Consider the following 17,896-nt stretch of genomic DNA (forward strand, 5'->3'; position numbering starts at 1 on the left):
TCAGCCTTATGTCTAGAATTTTTGTCCCTTTCCCCAGTTCCAGGTGTATGCTCTGTCCTCCCAGCCCTGCAGTCGCATCCTAAACGGCCTCAAAACTTGCAGAGAGTGAAGGACACAGTCCCTTGGCACTGTCTTCATCCTTATTGATAATTGTGGTATTCATTAAGCACTTTACTATGTGCCAGACACTATACGAAGCATGGGGGTGGATACTAGGAAATCAGGTTGGACACAGTCCCTGTCCCACATGGGGCTGTCAGTCACAGTCCCCATATCCAGATGGAAAAACTGGAAAAGGAGTGAGGCTTAGCAGAAAGAGCTGGGGCATGGGAGTCAGAGGACATGGGTTCTAATCCTGGCTCCTCCACTTGTCTGCTGCATGACCTTGGGTAAGCCCCTTAACTTCTCTGTGCTTCAGTTACCTCATCTGCAAAATGGGGATTATGACTATGGGACAACATGATTAGCTTTATCTACCACAGCGCTTAAAACAGGGCTCAGCACATAGTGAGCGCTTAAATGCCACTATTATCATTGTTATTATTATTACAGATGAGGTAACTGAGGCCCGGAAAAGTGAAGTGACTTGCCCAAGGTCACACAGCAGACAAGAGGTGGAGTTGTGATCAGAACCGAAGATCCAACTCCCAGCCCCGTGTCCTATCCACTACGCCATGCTGCTTCCTTACTACCCCCAATAACCTCTAAAAGCTCTTTCACCCCAAAAGAGCCCATGCCATCTTCAAAAATAATAATAATAATAATAATAACATATCCATCTCAGTTCCCTCACAAAACAATGATAGCTATAGCTTTAAAAAGTATTTTGAAACCCGGGGAAAAAAAAACAAACGCTTTCCTTTTGCATACGTCAACATGCGACTTACTTTCGGTGGTTCCCGGAACATCTGGTCCAGAGAGATAAACTCCAGGCTTGGCAGCAATTCGATGAACTGGCTGAAGGAATCTAGTTTGACTGCGTGGCACCGTACCAAAGTGAGGTCAACCAACCGGGACCATCTCGAGTGGTCTGCAAAAGGAGAGATATGTTATCGCTGGGAAAAGTTCAAACCTCAACCTTTCCAGCTTTTAAATTGACAATTTTCCGTTATTTTACATTTGACAGCCACTATGGTTCCATACAATACTAATAATAATGATGATGATGGCATTTATTAAGCACTTACTATGTGCAAAGCACTGTTCTAAGCGCTGGCGAGGTTACAAGGTGATCAGGTTGCCCTACAAGGGGCTCACAATCTTAATCCCCATTTTACAGACGAGGTAACAGGCACAGAGAAGTTAAGTGACTTGCCCAAAACCACACAGCTGACAATCAGCAGAGCTGGGATTTGAACCCATGACTTCTGACTCAATCAATCGTATTTATTGAGCGCTTACTGTGTGCAGAGTACTGTACTAAGTGCTTGAGAAGTACAAGTTGGCAACATATAGAGACAGTCCCTACCCAACAGTGGGCTCACAGTTTAAAAAGTGGGCTCACAGTCTAAAAAGCCCATACGCTTTCCACTGTGCCACACTGCTTCTCTATCATCAATCATATTTATTGAACGCTTACTGTGTGCAGAGCACTGTACTAAGCGCTTGGCCACATCTTCTTTTCCCGCCCTTTAAATTCTTCAGGATGCAGGTTCTAACCACTCTGGGCTTCGCCCTACCACGTCGGCATAACATTGCGAGAACTCGAAAGATTTCAGGGGAACCAACAAAACACGGACATGAAGTCTTTCCATCAACAGAAGACTACCGCACGTGAGAATTCCTGCTATAAAAACCAAAAGCTGACATTATCCAGTGGCTTCTCAGTGGATCGGATGTGAAATAAATGAGAATCAAAACCCAATTCCGGCTGGGGAGTAGACGTTACGGAACCGCCCCCGCCCCGTGAGGGGTTGGGGAGGGTGGAAACTCAATAATCAGTCAATCAATCAATCAATCGTATTTATTGAGCGCTTACTATGTGCAGAGCACTGTACTAAGCGCTTGGGAAGTACAAATTGGCAACATAATAGAGAGCTTAAATTACCCCGGAGACTGAATACTCCTCTTCCCCTTCTGAGATGGACCCCTCAGGTCACTGGTGACCTTCCCCAATTAAGTCCTCTTTTCCCCTACTCCCTCTCCCTTCTGCATCACCAATACACTTGGATTCATTCATTCAATGGTATTTATTGAGCGCTTAGTGTGTGCAGAGCACTGTACTAAGCACTTGGGAAGTACAAGTTGGCAACATATAGAGACGGTCCCTACCCAACAGCTAGCGGGCTCAAAGTCTAGAAAAGCAGCGTGGCTCAGTGGAAAGAGCATGGGCTTTGGAGTCAGAGGTCATGGGCTCAAATCCCAGCTCTGCCGATTGTCAGCTGTGTGACTTTGGGCAAGTCACTACTTCTCTGTGCCTCAGTTACCTCATCTGGAAAATGGGGATGAAGACTGTGAGCCCCCCGTGGGGCAACCTGATCACCTTGTAACCTCCCCAGCACTTAGAACAGTGCTTTGCACATAGTGCTTAATAAATGCCAACATTATTATCTATAACCTTTAAGCCCCTGATATTCAACCCACCCTCACCACCACAGCTCTTATTTACAAACCCAAAATTTATCTGTTTATACTAACGTCCATCTCGCCTTCTAGCAAGCTCCTTCTGGGCAGGTAACACATCTACCGACTCTGTTGTACTGTACTCTCCCCCAAGTGCTCCGCACAGAGTAAGTCCTCAGTAAGTAACACTGATTGATTGGTGAGGTACGGTGGCAAGATCCCAGCTCTGCCACATGCCTGCTGTGTGACCTTGGGCAACTCACTTAACTTCTCTGAGCCTCAGTTACCTCATCTGTAAAAATGGGGATTGACTGTGAGCCCCACGTGGAACAACCTGATCACCTGGTATCCCCCCCAGCGCTTAGAACAGTGCTTTGCACATAGTAAGCGCTTAACAAATGCCATTATTAAATTAAATTAATTAATTAAGTGGAGACTGTTCTGGTGCTGCCCATTTAGGACCTATTCTGTGAATAAAAGGGACTTTGGCCTCCACCTCATTAAAAAAAGCCATTAATGAACTGGCTTCATTAGTGGTGTCTTTAGATCAAAAGAAGTGACGGCTGCTTCAAAGCAGTGACAGTCTCACCTCCCACGAAACAAAATGAAGAAGATGATCATGAAAACTGCTGTCATGAAAGAGCATTTTCATTCATTCAATCGTATTTATTGAGTGCTTACTGTGTGCAGAGCACTGTACTAAGCGCTTGGGAAGTACAGGTTGGCAACATATACAGACGGTCCCTACCCAACAGTGGGCTCACAGTCTAGAAGAGAAGCAGCATGGCTCAGTGTAAAAGAGCCCGGGCTTTGGAGTCAGAGGTCGTGGGTTCAAGTCCCAGCTCCACCAAATGTCAGCTGTGTGACTTTGGGCAAGTCACTTCACTTCTCTGGGCCTCAGTTTCCTCATCTGTAAAATGGGGATGAAAACTGTGAGCCCCCCGTGGGACAAGCGGATCACCGTGTAACCTCCTCAGCGCTTAGAACGGTGCTTTGCACATAATAAGCACTTAATAAATGCCAACATTATTATTAGAAGCAAACATCACATCTCCTCTGTTTCTAAACAGGAGGAGTATGAACAACTTAGCTAATCTGGTACAGAATTGAAGTCAACTATCTCATGGTAGATTAATATACATTCACAATCTACCCCTCCCCGAAAAAACACATAGTACACTACACCTGCTACTTAATTCTTAGGGCCCAGGTTTGCAACCCAACTCCAAGAAGCACATCCTAGAAGAGGGAGAAAGGGTTGTAGGGCATTGCTGGGTTCCTTGCTGAGAGCGTGACGGAACGCAGCATGTAGCGGAAATGGAAAAGCGGAGTTGAAGAGAAACTGTTCTGCTGCTACCGGCTCCCCAGAGTTCACGTCTGAGCCGGGGGCAAAGAAGGAGGACATGCCCCACAGCCACGCCTCTGAGGAGAACAAGCAAGGGAGAGGAGACGACAAAAGACAAATGTTGGGGGTGGTGGTGTCAGTTTTCAGAAAAAGATTGAAAATCCCTGCTCCGGAAGATCATATATACAAACATGGGGCAGAGCCGGGAAAGGGGCTGAAGTGGCCTTCGGCTTGAGGCCACAGATCAGCTGAGAGGACTTTTGCCTGGGCTTAAAACAGAGCCTGATCGTGGACTTGGAACGCAAACAAAGCAGCCAACGTTTTGCACTACACTTCTGAAGCCGCTATTACCTGTAATCCAATTATTTGGATTGTGAAGATGTGGGCAGTTGTAAATGACCAGATACTTGATGCAGGAGAAGACTTCATTGACAGCCTTCATTCCGATATCAGTGATGATACCCGGGTTTTCGACCACATCAGCCAGACCGTATTTTACCAGATCTGCGTTAGCCATTTTGCCTAGAATGAGAAACAGTGCTCAGCCACCCCCACGTGCTAGGAATCACAGAACCTCGACCCATTTAATAATCCCGTCGTATAAGAATGGTCTTTTTTTTATTTTCCAAAACTAAAAGTCAAAGTTCAGAGTCAATGGAGATTAGTTAACTTTCAAAATTAAGGGCAAAACGTTTCTACAAATACCTATAGTTCATACTCTACACGGCATAACTGCAGTGTGGACTAATGGGTAGAGCACGGAGCTGGGACTCAGGAGCTGGGTTCTAATTCCGGCTCTGTCACTTGTTCGCTACGTGAACCTGGGCAAGTCCCTTCGTTTCTCTGTGCCTCAGTTACCTCATCCATAATATTCATTCATTCAATTGTATTTATTGAGCACTTACTGTGTGCACAGCACTGTACTAAGCGCTTGGAATATGGGGATTAAGACTGCGTGTCCTGCGTGGGACAGGGAGTGTGTCCAACTCAATTATCTTGTATCTATGCCAGCTCTTAATCCGGTGCCTGGTACACTGTAAGCACTTAAATACCACAATTATTATTATAACTGAGAACATAAATAATAAAAATAATAATGGCATTTATTAAGTGCTTACTATGTGCAAAGCTGTTCTCAGCACTTGGGAGGTTACAAGGTGGTCAGGTCGTCCCACGGGGGGCTCACGGTTTCATCCCCATTTTACAGATGAGGTAACTGAGGCACAGAGAAGTGAAGTGACTTACCCAATGTCACACAGCTGACAATTGGCGGAGCCGGGACTTGAACCCATGACCTCCGACTCCAAAGCTCGGGCTCTTTTCCACTGAGATCTGATAGATATATCAAATCTAGTCCACTGATAGTCACCATGGATCTTCTAATGAATGCTTGTTCTCGCCCTTGTCTTTTTTATGTTCAATCAGTAGTATTTGTTTTTCACTGTTTCCCTTTTTCTTATGTCCCTATGGTTACATCCCACACACCCCACATTATTCTTAGATTGTGAGCCCCTCAAGGCCCAAGAAACACTAAAATTCTCATTCACGAGCTTCTTCCGGCACTTAGCAAATGGTAAGCACTCAGTAACTACTATGATGACTTCACCCCAGGAGGGATCAGAACAGAAGATTCTTACACTGTAGCAAAAACTCATCTACATAGCCCAGGTGAAGGGTTTCAAACTGTGGGAACTCCAATTCTGCCATCTTCAAGGCAGAAAAAACACCATCTTTGGTTAGGGAAGGTTGTATTCGCACTTCATGTAACCTGTAAGCGGAGGATACACAAGTTCAAGGTGATGCAGAGCAAAGAAAGGATTAAAAAAACAAAACAAATCAATTAGGCCAGGCTGGGGTAAGTCACGTGATGAATATGATTCAAGGCTCACACAGGCTCACTCCTTCGGTTCTTGCTATTTACAAAGGTATTTAGGTTCAGAGATGGCTGCTTTCACACGGCGATACACTTCCGTTATTTTTTTTAAATCTGGGTGTCCAACGGAGCACCAAAGAAGAGCGAAGCAGACGTACCTTCGAGCAGCAGTGATGATGAGGTAGCCAAGATCTACTTCAAGAGCATTCTTGCATGCTCCTAAAACAATAGTGTGCAAATTCCTAAAACCACCTGTTGCAGGGAGGTAAAAACAAGAACAAATAAACTTTCTTTCAGTCACTTGGTCGTGGTTCCTCTTTTCACTGTATTTTAAAATGCCATTACGGCCCATTAAATCATTATTTCCAAGCACTTAAATCTTTTAAAAGTGACTCATCTTTTCCATTTCACTTCACTAGTTCATGAATGGAGGGTCTAACTACAATGGGTGTTTAAATCAGAAGGAGATGGAAATGGACAGAGTGAATCTCAATACTATCAGAGGCACAGAGTTGAAGCAGAGCCTGGGTAGAGGCAGAGCACTGGTGGGGCTATATTTTTTTTTCTTTCAAAAGCTGCAGGACTAGAGACTCTGCAGTCTCCTCTAGCAGCCATTTCAGTGTTCCACTTTCAACTTTAACAATCAAGAAGTTTTTTTCTGATATCCAACCGAGTGCTGTACTAAACACTTCATTTCAACCGTCTTGACTTCAACCCATTTCCTCTCATCTGGTCTTCCTTCGATGGACATGAAAAACTGGCTGACAACTCCTGATAAAACCCTTGATCTCCTTGGAGACAACTCTGTCTTCAATTCCCTAGGCTACACTGCCTTTCTTGAACCTTTCTTAAAAATGGCCCATTTTCCAACCCTCGAATCCCCGTTGCTGTTTTTCCCGCCCCTCCACACACTTTTAAACGTATGACTACTAATAGTGGATATAGTTCTCTAATTAAAGTCTGACCAGCCAAGAGTACAAGGGAAGGAATGCTTTCCAGGAGCACATGGCCCATCCCAGAACCACATCGCCTGACTGATTCATATTCAGCTTCTTGTCCTCTATGACTTCCACGTTTTCGGTCTTCCCAGATTACTCTGCCTCAACGTACACTTCCTAATGTGCCCATCCAAGGCCCAAAATGGGCCTTCCCAGAAGCTCTGTCCAAAAATCAGACTTTCCCTCAAACAGCAGCCTTTGAAAACATTCCACTGACAAAAGAATGCATCTCCTAATGAAGGCTCATTTTAGCCATTTTCCAACAAATTCAGAGAGTTATTGAAAACAGATTCATTCAATCAAATTTACTGAGCTCTTACTGTGTGCCGAGCACTGTACTAAGCGCTTTGCTACGTGACTGCTATGAAACAGATGCTACAGGACTGCTGAGGTGACAAATCTATGGCAAGAAACACATTTTCCACTGGCTTCTCTCATTTAACCCCTTTAGGCTGTAAACTCCTCACGGGCAAGGAACGAGAACATAACTCTTTTACAGTGTACTCTTCCAGGCACTCAGCAAGCGCTCAATAAATATAACTGATTGACTTAATGCATTACCAACAGACAGAAACTATGTACCTGATCTCCAGCTGTCTTCAACTACATGCTGGATTAGCCCTCCCAGGAAGGGAACTCGAACCAATTCTAAATGCTCCAAGTTTCGGGCGGAGGCTAATCCTGTCACCAATGGGACGTACTTTAACGAGTTTGTGGGTCCTGAAATGCAAAACACGAGAGACATTTGAAGTTACCCACCGAGACGTGAATTTTCAACTTGTGCAATAGCAGTTTAACAGGTTCTGTCTCTGGCCCACCTCAAAAGTAGCAGCAGAATTGTCTACGTTTTTGAATAGCCTGCACCAGGAGCTCAAAGAGTGAATCCTTCCACTCCAATGAAGCTATGTGCATATGACCGCTGATTAATAGTAAGTGCAGGGGCAAAATGTTCATTCATTCATATTTATTGAGCGCTTACTGTGTGCAGAGCACTGTACTAAGCACTTGGGAAGTACAAGTTAGCAACATATAGAGAGGGTCCCTACCCAACAGTGGGCTCACAGTCTAAAATGTTGCAAGAAGATGTCAGGCACCACGCAAGGGATGCTGATTGATGTTATTTTGCAAGGCAGTGAACTTGTGTCAGGGAGGGTGTAATCCCTGGTCATGGAGAGTAGGGGAGAAGAGGGCAGAGGAGAAGGACAAGGGCCCTTGAAGGCAAAGGGAGGAAAAGATGGTAAGAGGGAGGAAGAGAAGGGAATGGGAAGAAAAGATGGGCGAAGGGGACGGAAGAGGGGATGAATGGATGAGTGGGGGAAGGAGGAAGAGAAGGAAAGGGAGAGATGAAGGAAGGCAAAAAGCGAGAAAGGGCCTTCTTCTCCTCCTCCTTTCTCACTGCCTCTTCCTTCACCCTTACCTGCTCTCTTGTCCCCAAGCCCTAAACCCCCTGAGGACAAGCCCTCTGGTCACCTCACCCCTGCCAAGTCCCAGGAATGATGCGGCAAAGGGGTCACGGGTCCGGAAGCTCTGCCGCAAGCCCCTCACAAGGCTCGGCGGTCTCCGCGCTGCTTGCTGGTGCCCGCTGCCCGCAAATATCCACAAAGCTGGAAGCGTGGCTTCCAAGAGAAAGCCGCGGCAGAAAGCGGAACGGAGGCAGTATGAGCCCTCGGGGTACATTTTGGTGTGGGTTGCAACTCTTACCTTATCCCCAAAAAATCTCTAAAGCGAACCGGGCACTGGGTCGGGGAGCGGTAAGCGGACAACTGTCTCGCGTGGCGCCTGGCCCTGAAGCCCAGGGAGGACGAGAAAGGAGAAGGGGGGGTACCTGACACCAGGGGACAAGAGGTGGTTTGGGGGCTCTCCGGCTCCAAAGGGTTGTGTGAGACCCTGTATATATGTATATATGTTTGTACATATTTATTACTCTATTTATTTATTTATTTTACTTGTACATATCTATTCTATTTATTTTATTTTGTTAGTATGTTTGGTTTTGTTCTCTCTCTCCCCCTTTTAGTCTGTGAGCCCACTGTTAGGTAGGGACTGTCTCTATATGTTGCCAATCTGTACTTCCCAAGCGCTTAGTACAGTGCTCTGCACATAGTAAGCGTTCAATAAATACGATTGATTGATTGATTGAGACAACTACACAACTACCTCATCTTCCCCAGAAAACTGCCTCTACCCCCAAGCTGAGAATCCCACCTGCACTACTGTCAGTCGTATTTACTGAGTGCTTACTGTGTGCGGAGCACGGTACTAAATGCTTTGATGAGTACAATATAACAGACACATTCCCTGCCCACAACGAGCTTACAGTCTAGAAAGACTGGTCAGGGAGGGCTGCTAGTGGAGATGTGATTGACTTAATGATTGCGGTATCTGTTAGGCATTTACTATGTGCCAGGCACTGTGCTAAGCGCTAGGGTACGCACGGCAGACCTGTAGTAGGGGTTTGAAGATGGCCTTCCACCTCCCCATTTACCCCGGGTCCACTTCCAAGTCACAAAGCTGCTGCTAACGACCTCCCAGCCTCCCCCCAACTCCCCCCTTGCTCCCAAGCCCCTTCTCGCCCCCTGCGCCTGTCACTCTCTCACTGGTTATCTTGTATAATAATGATAATAATAATAATTTTAATAATAACTCTGGTATCTGTTAAGCACTTACTATGTGCAAAACACTGTTCTAAGCGCCGGGGAGGATACAAGGTGATCAGGTTGACCTTTGTGGGGCTCACAATCTTAATCCCCATTTTACAGATGGGGTCCCTGAGGCACAGAGTAGTTAAGTGACTTGCCCAAAGTCACACAGCTGACAAGCGGCGGAGCCAGGATTAGAACCCATGACCTCTGACTCCCAAGCCCGGGCTCTTTCCACTGAGCCGCGCTCAGTGATGGCATTGTATCTGCCCCAGCATGTCTGGCACATAGTCCTCTGCACTGTAAGCTTGTTGTGGGCAGGGAATGGGTCTGTTTATTGTTATATTGTATTCTCCCAAGTGCTTTCTACAGCGCTCTGCACACAATAAGCGCTCAATAAATACGACTGACAGTCACGGCCTAATACCATTTTTCTCCTTAGTGTTTTTCTACGAAACAAACCCAACGTATTCACTGCAATGGACCTAGAACAAACAGGCACGGATCTTCATAAAGCAACCTTTATAACAAAACAAATGCAGTCAGTTCTGCTCTGCTGGATGTTTTCATTAGGCGACTAGATAAAATACCACTGAAGCAGTAGGGAATGTTCCGGACGTAAGACAAGCCATGTTGGTGCAAGTAGATTTGTCCAAGAAGTAACTGTTGCGAGTTTGGGTCAGGGCACGAGTGCGATAAATGCAGTGCTAACATAATCCAGAAGTTCTTCAGGGACACCAACTATTACACTAGAGGAGGGCCAACTCCGGTCTCTCATCTAATACTCACGCTGAGACCCTCTTTGGGAACCGTGCCCCACGATAATAATAAATGATGGCATTTATTAAGCGCTTACTATATGCAAAGCAGTCACCCACAACTACGTACGTGGCCCATCTACCTCAGAAATTACCTGCGCAGTTCCTCATGACGAAAGTACGTAAGCTGATGCAAAGAAAATCTTTAAAAGGCTGCGGTTTGGTGAGTCTCACCCACTTCAAATAAAGGTGCCTCAGCATTGGGATACAAGGAATTTCGGGAACGTTCACACCTAGGACAGAAAGGCGCATGCAAAACCGGCTGTTATATTCACTTCTGAATTAATAACGATAATAGTTGTGGCATCTGTTAAGCGCTTACTATGTGCCAGGCACTGTACTAAGTGCTGGGGTGGATACGAGCAAATTGGGTTGGACACAGTCCCTGTCCACGTGGGGCACACAGTGTCCAGCCCCATTTTACAGACGAGGTAACTGAGGCACAGAGAAGTTAAGTGGCTTGCCCAAGGTCACACAGCAGATGAGAGGAGGAGCCGGGATTAGAACCCATGCCCTGCTCACTCCCTGGCCCGGGCCCTCCATTAAGTTCGAGAACATATTTTCCAAGACAGCTGCCATTTTAGTCTTCAGGGAAACTTTTACATCTCTTTCAATCACCTAATCTAAGTAATCGATCAATCGTATTTATAGGGATGGTAAATCTAAGTAAATACAGAGTGCCTCGTTTAACACTGGCCGAGTAAATGCGCTATCGACGGGCCTATTTAAAACGATACCGACAATCCGTGACGATCGGGGATACTTTGGAAGGCGCATATGAGGAACACTTGTTCCTCTGAAAAATCGCTTGTGAAGCACTCCATTTAGCTACACAGCTGCCTGCACTTTCATCCATGGTACAATTTCTATCTATCAATCAAAATGCTCTTTACCTTCCTTTCCCATTCCATCTTAGGCCTGATTATCTACCCACTCCGGGAAAGATAGATATACCAAAAAAAAAAAAGGAAGTCACTGATAGGAGGCAGATTTGCAAGAGATGGGGTGGGGGAGAGAAGGGTGAGTGTGCTTGGGAGTGTAGGGGAGGGAAGTGTGGGGAGGCACGTTCGTTTACTTACCCACTAGATGCAAAGTTTGGATCTTAGCACCTATGGGAATTTTTAGCTTGTTTTCAGGGGGGATTGGAAAAGCCCCATTACGATTTCGAAACTTCCCCAAAATGTGCACTTGAGGCATGTACGTCCAAATGGCTTCCACCAGCTCCAAATGTGAGGTTTCGACACCCTATATTGCAGCCCAAAATAAGCACGATAAAAACGTTCAGTCGATGGCTACAAATTATCGTATCCCAAAAACAATATACAGTAAAAAGGGTACGAGGTCTCTCTCGAGGCTGTTTCTTTTACTTAAAAAGGAGAACGTTAAACATCTGCTGCTAGATTAGGCTACTATAAAATGGAGCAACTTTTATCTGGTCCTCGAGAATTAAACATAGGGAAACACGCTAAAATTCTCAAACGGTTCGATCGGAATCGCCTCCTTGAATGAAGACTTCACGACAATCGCCGAGCAGGGAATTTTTCCAGCAGAAACACGCACCAGCAAGTTAGGACATGCCTGCAGGGCTTCCAGGACTCCAGGGATGCTAAAGGCTTGGTGGCCACGGACCCGTCGTCTCTCAAGGTATCTGGGATGAAGGCCATACAGCTGCTCGATATCTGGCATCTTCCTCAGCAGGGTTAGGAAACTGGAATCTGTGAAGCCTGAGAGGAGGAAGAGAGGATGAAAGCCTGGACCAGAAGCGGTTCCATTTAATACGCAAACCGACCCCGTCCGGTGCCTGCCACAATTCGAAGCTCCATGAAGAAAAAAAGGAATGTGGGCTGGCACAAAGACTGATACAAACTCTATCTCAACAAGGCAAACCCTTCCCCACTATCTCTGTTCCTTAAGCTCGTTGTGGGCAGGTAATGTGACTGTTTATTGTTCTACTGTTCAGTCGATGGACGCTCTGCGCACAGTAAGCGCTCAATAAATACGACTGATTAGCACCCCTTCCTCCATAACCTAATCCAAAGTACCTCTGATCAGCATCTTTCCCAGTTTTGCTTTGGTTTAGGTTTTTTTTTTATACTTGTTAAGTGCTTTCCATGCGCCAGGTGTTGTATTAAGTGCTGGAATACAATCAAGCTAATCAGGTTGGACACAGCCCCTGTCCCACAAGGGGCTCAGTCTGAATTCCCATTTTACAGAGCAGGCAGAGAAGTGAAGCGAATTGCCCAAGGTCACCCAGCAGACAAGTGAGTGAGTGGCCAAGCTTGATCCATTAGGCCGCGGTACTTCTCTAATATCTTCCTTTGCTCCCAGGACCTGTCCTCTTCAGAGACTTTTAACAATAGTTAAATAGTTCAGGCAAAGACGTAGCTGAAAGGCCAGACAGAGGCTTATTCCACCATCAGGGGGTCAAGCAAGGGGGAGTGGAACTCACAGAAAGTCAGAGACATCTCTGGTGCCTCTTCTGCCTCACAAAGCAGCTGGTGGAGCCATCTTACTCCACAGCAGAAGCTCGAGGGCGGGCAACACTGTGAGCTCGAATGTGTCTGTTGCTATACTGTACTCTCCCAATAGCTTAGTAATAATAATAATAATAATGGCATTTATTAAGCGCTTACTATGTGCAAAGCACTGTTCTAAGCGCAGGGGAGGTTACAAGGTGACCAGGTTGTCCCCCAGGGGGCTCACAGTCTTAATCCCCATTTTACAAATGAGGTAACTGAGGCCCAGAGAAGTTAAGTGACTTGCCCAAAGTCACGCAGCGGACGATTGGCGGAGATAGGATTTGAACCCATGACCTCTGACTCCAAAGCCCGGGCTCTTTCCACTGAGCCACGCTGCTTCTCAGTGCTTCTCAGTACAGTGCTTTGCACACAGAAAGTGCTCGATAAATACGACCATGAATGAATGACTGAACACTACGTAGATTCTATGATTCTCCCTAGATTTCAAGCTCTTTGCGGACAGGGATCATGTCTCCCAGCTCTACTGTACTCTCCCAAGCATATACTATTCATTCATTCAATCGTATTTATTGAGCGCTTACTGTGTGCAGAGCACTGTACTAAACGCTTGGGAAGTACAAGGTGGCAACTATAGAGACGGTCCCTACCCAACAACGGGCTCACAGTCTAGAAGTGGTGCTCTGCCCAACACTGAGTGATCAGGTAAGGAGCCAGGAGTCTAACTAGACTGTGAGCCCATTGTTGGGTAAGGACCGTCTCTATATGTTGCCAGATTGTACTTCCCAAGCGCTTAGTACAGTGCTCTGCACACAGTAAGCGCTCAATAAATACGATTGAATGAATGAATGAATAACAATAATGACTTTTTTAAACGTCAGGCCCTTTTTGCAATCTGGCAGAGTTACCTGCTCACTAATGGCAAGTAAAACATCAGACCTGATGAATAATGATGAGGTCAAAAATAATTAGCTGTCGCAGCACCAGGTCCTTGGGCTCCGCTTATTTCTCTGCAATGACTCGAGCGGAAGGGAAGGAGATGGCATTTTCACTAAACAACAGGAAACTTCGGCGCTTTCCGGACGCTCTGCCTTTTCCATCTTCTACATTCAAAATGAATTTTTTTTTTCCATTTTCTTTCCTTTCTAAAGGGAGCTGGCACTGTCCAGTCCTTAGAAAGGAAAAGGAATCCATTCTAAGGTCCTGGCAACGCTAGCTCCTCTTAGAAAGGAAAAAAGTGTATGCATTCGGGAGGGTGCCGCATAACTAGTTTAGCCAGTTGATGCTCACCTCTGAATATCTGAGAAGCAGCTTGGCCTAGTAGATTGAGCATTGGACTGGGAGTCGGAAGGACCTGGGTTCTAATCCTGGCCCTGCCATGTCTGTTGTGTGATCTTGGGCAAATCATTTCCACTCATCTGCGCCTCAGTTTCCTTATCTGTAAACTGTAAGCCTCATCTGGGACTGTGTCCCAACTGATTAGCTTGTATCTACTCCAGCACTTAGTAGAGTGCCTGGCACACAGTACATACTTAAGAAATACCATTAAAAAAATATATATTCCATCATTTTACACTAGGTTCTCCCCCTGGGTATTTATACTTGCCCACGTTCTGGGGAAGTCTAAAATCTACCCCTCTTATATTGTAAAAATAAGCTCACTTTTTTTATACTTTTTGCTAAGTAATCATCATAATAATAATGATGATGGCATTTATTAAGCGCTTACTATGTGCAAAGCACTGTTCTAAGCGCTGGGGCGGTTACAAGGTGATCCCAGGTTACAGATTACAGGTTGTCCCAAAGGGGGCTCACAGTCTTCATCCCCATTTTACAGATGAGGTAACTGAGGCCAGTCTTCATCCCCATTTTACAGATGAGGTAACTGAGGCCCAGAGAAGTGAAGTGCCTTGCCCAAAGTCACACAGCTGGCAATTGGCAGAGCCGGGATTTGAACCCATGACCTCTGACTCCAAAGCCCGGGCTCTTTCCACTGAGCCACGCTGCTTCTCTAAGTACTCACTGTGTGTCAAGCACTGTTCTAAGCTCAAGTCTGTCAGGCCAGACACAGTCCCTGTCCCACATGGGGCTCGCAGTCTAAGTAGTTCTAAATTACGTTCACCCCAATTTCAAAGGGAAAGTGAGGGATGCACGGATTTTTGATCCATTGTTTGTAAATCTTACCTTCACAGTCCTTCTTCAAGAGGGAAGAAAAGTTGGGTTATATTAAGGATTGAGGCTCAATCTTTTGGTCCTTCCCTTCTTCGAGGGGGAAGAAAAGTTGGGTTATATTAAGGATTGAGGCTCAACCCTTTGGTCCTTCCCTAAGGAATAGGAACCTTAGGACTGTCAAAAATGGCAGCCAGGCTAGAGTTCAGGGCATGGGGCCTTCCAGGTTCTCTGGAGACCTTATCGGACTGGATGGAGATGCCGTCGCTTAAATTCCAGAGACCCTCAACGGTGACTCGGAGCCCCCCAACCTAAGGCTCCCAGGGCCTCCTGAGGCAGTCAGGGAGAGCAGCAATAAGGCCAGAAGCGGCCTGGCCTAGTGGAAAGAGGACCTGGTTTCTAATCCCAGCTCTGCCAACTGTTTGCTGTGTGACCTCGGACAAGTCACTTAACTTCTCTGGACCTCAACTGTAAAATGGGGATTCAATATCTGTTCTCCCTCCTACTTAAACTGGGAACCCCATGCGGGACAGGGACTGTGCCCGGCCTAATTAACCTGTACCTACCCCAGTGCTTAGAACAGTGTCGGACACACAGTGAGTGCTTAAATACCATAAAAATGGTATTTTAGACTGTGAGCCCACTGTTGGGTAGAGACTGTCTCTATATGTTGCCAGCTTGTACTTCCCAAGCGTTCAATAAATACGATTAATTGATTGATTGATTGATAAAAATAATTTAAAAAATAAAGAGAAGAGCATTTGCGGGGCACAAGGGTCTCAGGAGCGGCCAGCACGTCATGGTGCCCTTTGATGTGCCTGTCAAGTGTGGCCACGACCTACAACGAAACATTTCAAGGCCCTGCTGAGAGCTCACCTCCTACAGGAGGCCTTCCCAGACTGAGCCCCTTCCTTCCTCTCCCCCTCGTCCCCCTCTCCATCCCCCCATCTTACCTCCCTCCCTTCCCCACAGCACCTGTATATATGTATATATGTTTGTACATATTTTTTTACTCTATTTATTTATTTATTTGTACATATCTATTCTATTCATTTTATTTTGTTAGTATGTTTGGTCTCTGTCTCCCCCTTTTAGACTGTGAGCCCACTGTTGGGTAGGGACTGTCTCTATATGTTGCCAATTTGTACTTCCCAAGCGCTTAGTACAGTGCTCTGCACATAGTAAGCGCTCAATAAATACGATTGATGATGATGATGATGATTTCGAGGCCTTGATTAAATCACTCACCTGTCGGCATATATTCCCACCAGTGACCCGCACACAGGTCAACAATCTTCACGACTCTCAAGTACAGAGTCACTGCCTCCTTCAGCTTCCGTGAGAGGCATTCCATGCACATGATATCCTGCAGAGGGAGGTACCTTTGTGAGAGAAAGAAACTCACATTTATCCATGGCTATTTTCCCCACATCTTTCCTCCCCCCGAAAAAAAATCACTCAACTTGAAACAGTAGTACCCCTCTTCCACATATCCGGTTTAACTCAGTTATACCGCATCAAAAAAAAATCACTCAGCGTGAAACAGTAGTACCTCTCTTCCACCTATCTGATTTAACTCAGTTATAACGCATCATCTCCAACTTTTTCTATCAATCCACGCTATTGAGCGCTTATTGTGTTCGCACCACCGTACTAAGTATTTGGGACCGAACTATACAGTAGAGAAGGCTATTGTAATTATATTTGCTATTCGTGTCAAGCGTTGCTCTAAGTACTGGGCTAAATGTGTGACCCCTTTCCACAGAGAGCTTCCAGGCCGGAGTGGGAGACTGATGGTAAAGTACATTACAGATATATCTTCATAAGTATTGTGGGGTTGGGGTGAAAATCAAAGCATTTAAGGAGGCACAGCCCAAGTGCATAGGTAACAGAGAAAGGAGGGCGGGGAGAAGTGATGGCTTTCTGAATCACTCTTCCCAAACCCATTTTATATTTAACCCCATTATTCAACTTCAATAACTACCACCCAAAACAGACACCCACATTCTGACCACAAAACCACCCAATTCCCTTCTCCCCAACTCTCTGTTCACATTTAACTTGACCACCTCAAAAATCCCTACCCCAAAATTAGCCACATCTTCTATTCTCAGAACACAGGGATCGTGTCTACCAACTCTGTTGAATCGTACTCTTCTGAGCGCTTAGTACTGTGCTCTGCACATAGTAAGCGCTTAACAAATGCCATCATTATTATTAGTACAGTACATAGTAAGCACTTAAAAAACAATGCAATTATTACTATTTTCAAAGGTTGAACTCCTACTTAGACTGTGAGCCGAAGTGAGGACGGTCTCCAACCTGATTTGTATCTACTCCAGTGCTCTATCCTCTAGATATTTTATCTTCTAGACTGTGACGTTGTTGGGTAGGGACCATCTCTATATGTTGCCAACTTGTACTTCCCAAGCACTTAGTACGGTGCTCTGCACACAGTAAGCGCTCAATAAATACGATTGAAGGAATGAATGAATCTCCGTCTTCAATCGTATTTATTGAGCGCTTACTGTGTGCACAGCACCGTACTAAGCACTTGGGAAGTACAAGTTCAAGTAAGCGCATATAGTAAGCGCTTAACAAATGCCATCATTATTATTAGTACAGTACATAGTAAGCACTTAAAAAATAATGCAATTATTATTACTTTCAAGTTGTACAAGTACAATCCTTCCCTGATATCCCAATCACCACTCATTCTCATCCATCTTAAGCTTCTCACATGATCAACCATCTTCGAATTTCTCATCCTTAAATTTTATCTTATTCCTACCTTCGGGAAGTACCTCCTTTTTTCTGCCTTCAGGCCCTTCGTATTTAACTCTCATTCAAAGACATTTTAATTTAACAAGTAGACACGCTATAATAGCCACTCAAAGGGCACGTACCCTATTCCTTGGATTCCCCGTGGCTTTTTTGGACACGTTTCTTGGGACTGACACGCTGGGAAACCTCTACCTCATTTAAACCTCATTACCTCAAGGCCCTGCTGAGAGC

At 45.5% G+C, this 17,896-nt stretch overlaps 1 protein-coding gene across 4 annotated transcripts in view; it reads right to left on the reverse strand.

The window, feature by feature from the left end:
• The window catches only part of FBXO38 (F-box protein 38), a 73,121-nt gene that overhangs the window by 34,095 nt on the left and 21,130 nt on the right, over nt 1-17,896 (reverse strand). For 3 of the 4 annotated variants that reach the window (XM_038772229.1, XM_038772228.1, XM_038772231.1), the window contains exons 3-11: nt 16,130-16,263; nt 11,796-11,959; nt 11,315-11,480; nt 10,331-10,468; nt 7,361-7,498; nt 5,939-6,032; nt 5,545-5,675; nt 4,259-4,429; nt 888-1,030 (exon numbers count right to left, since the gene is read on the reverse strand). In XM_038772229.1, coding sequence (XP_038628157.1) covers nt 888-1,030; nt 4,259-4,429; nt 5,545-5,675; nt 5,939-6,032; nt 7,361-7,498; nt 10,331-10,468; nt 11,315-11,480; nt 11,796-11,959; nt 16,130-16,263 — 1,279 coding nt within the window. The remainder of the gene's footprint in view (nt 1-887; nt 1,031-4,258; nt 4,430-5,544; nt 5,676-5,938; nt 6,033-7,360; nt 7,499-10,330; nt 10,469-11,314; nt 11,481-11,795; nt 11,960-16,129; nt 16,264-17,896) is intronic. The other variant, XM_038772230.1, reaches the window with a different exon arrangement.

The sequence above is a fragment of the Tachyglossus aculeatus genome, chromosome X1, assembly GCF_015852505.1.
Source record: "Tachyglossus aculeatus isolate mTacAcu1 chromosome X1, mTacAcu1.pri, whole genome shotgun sequence".
Lineage (NCBI taxonomy): Eukaryota > Metazoa > Chordata > Mammalia > Monotremata > Tachyglossidae > Tachyglossus > Tachyglossus aculeatus.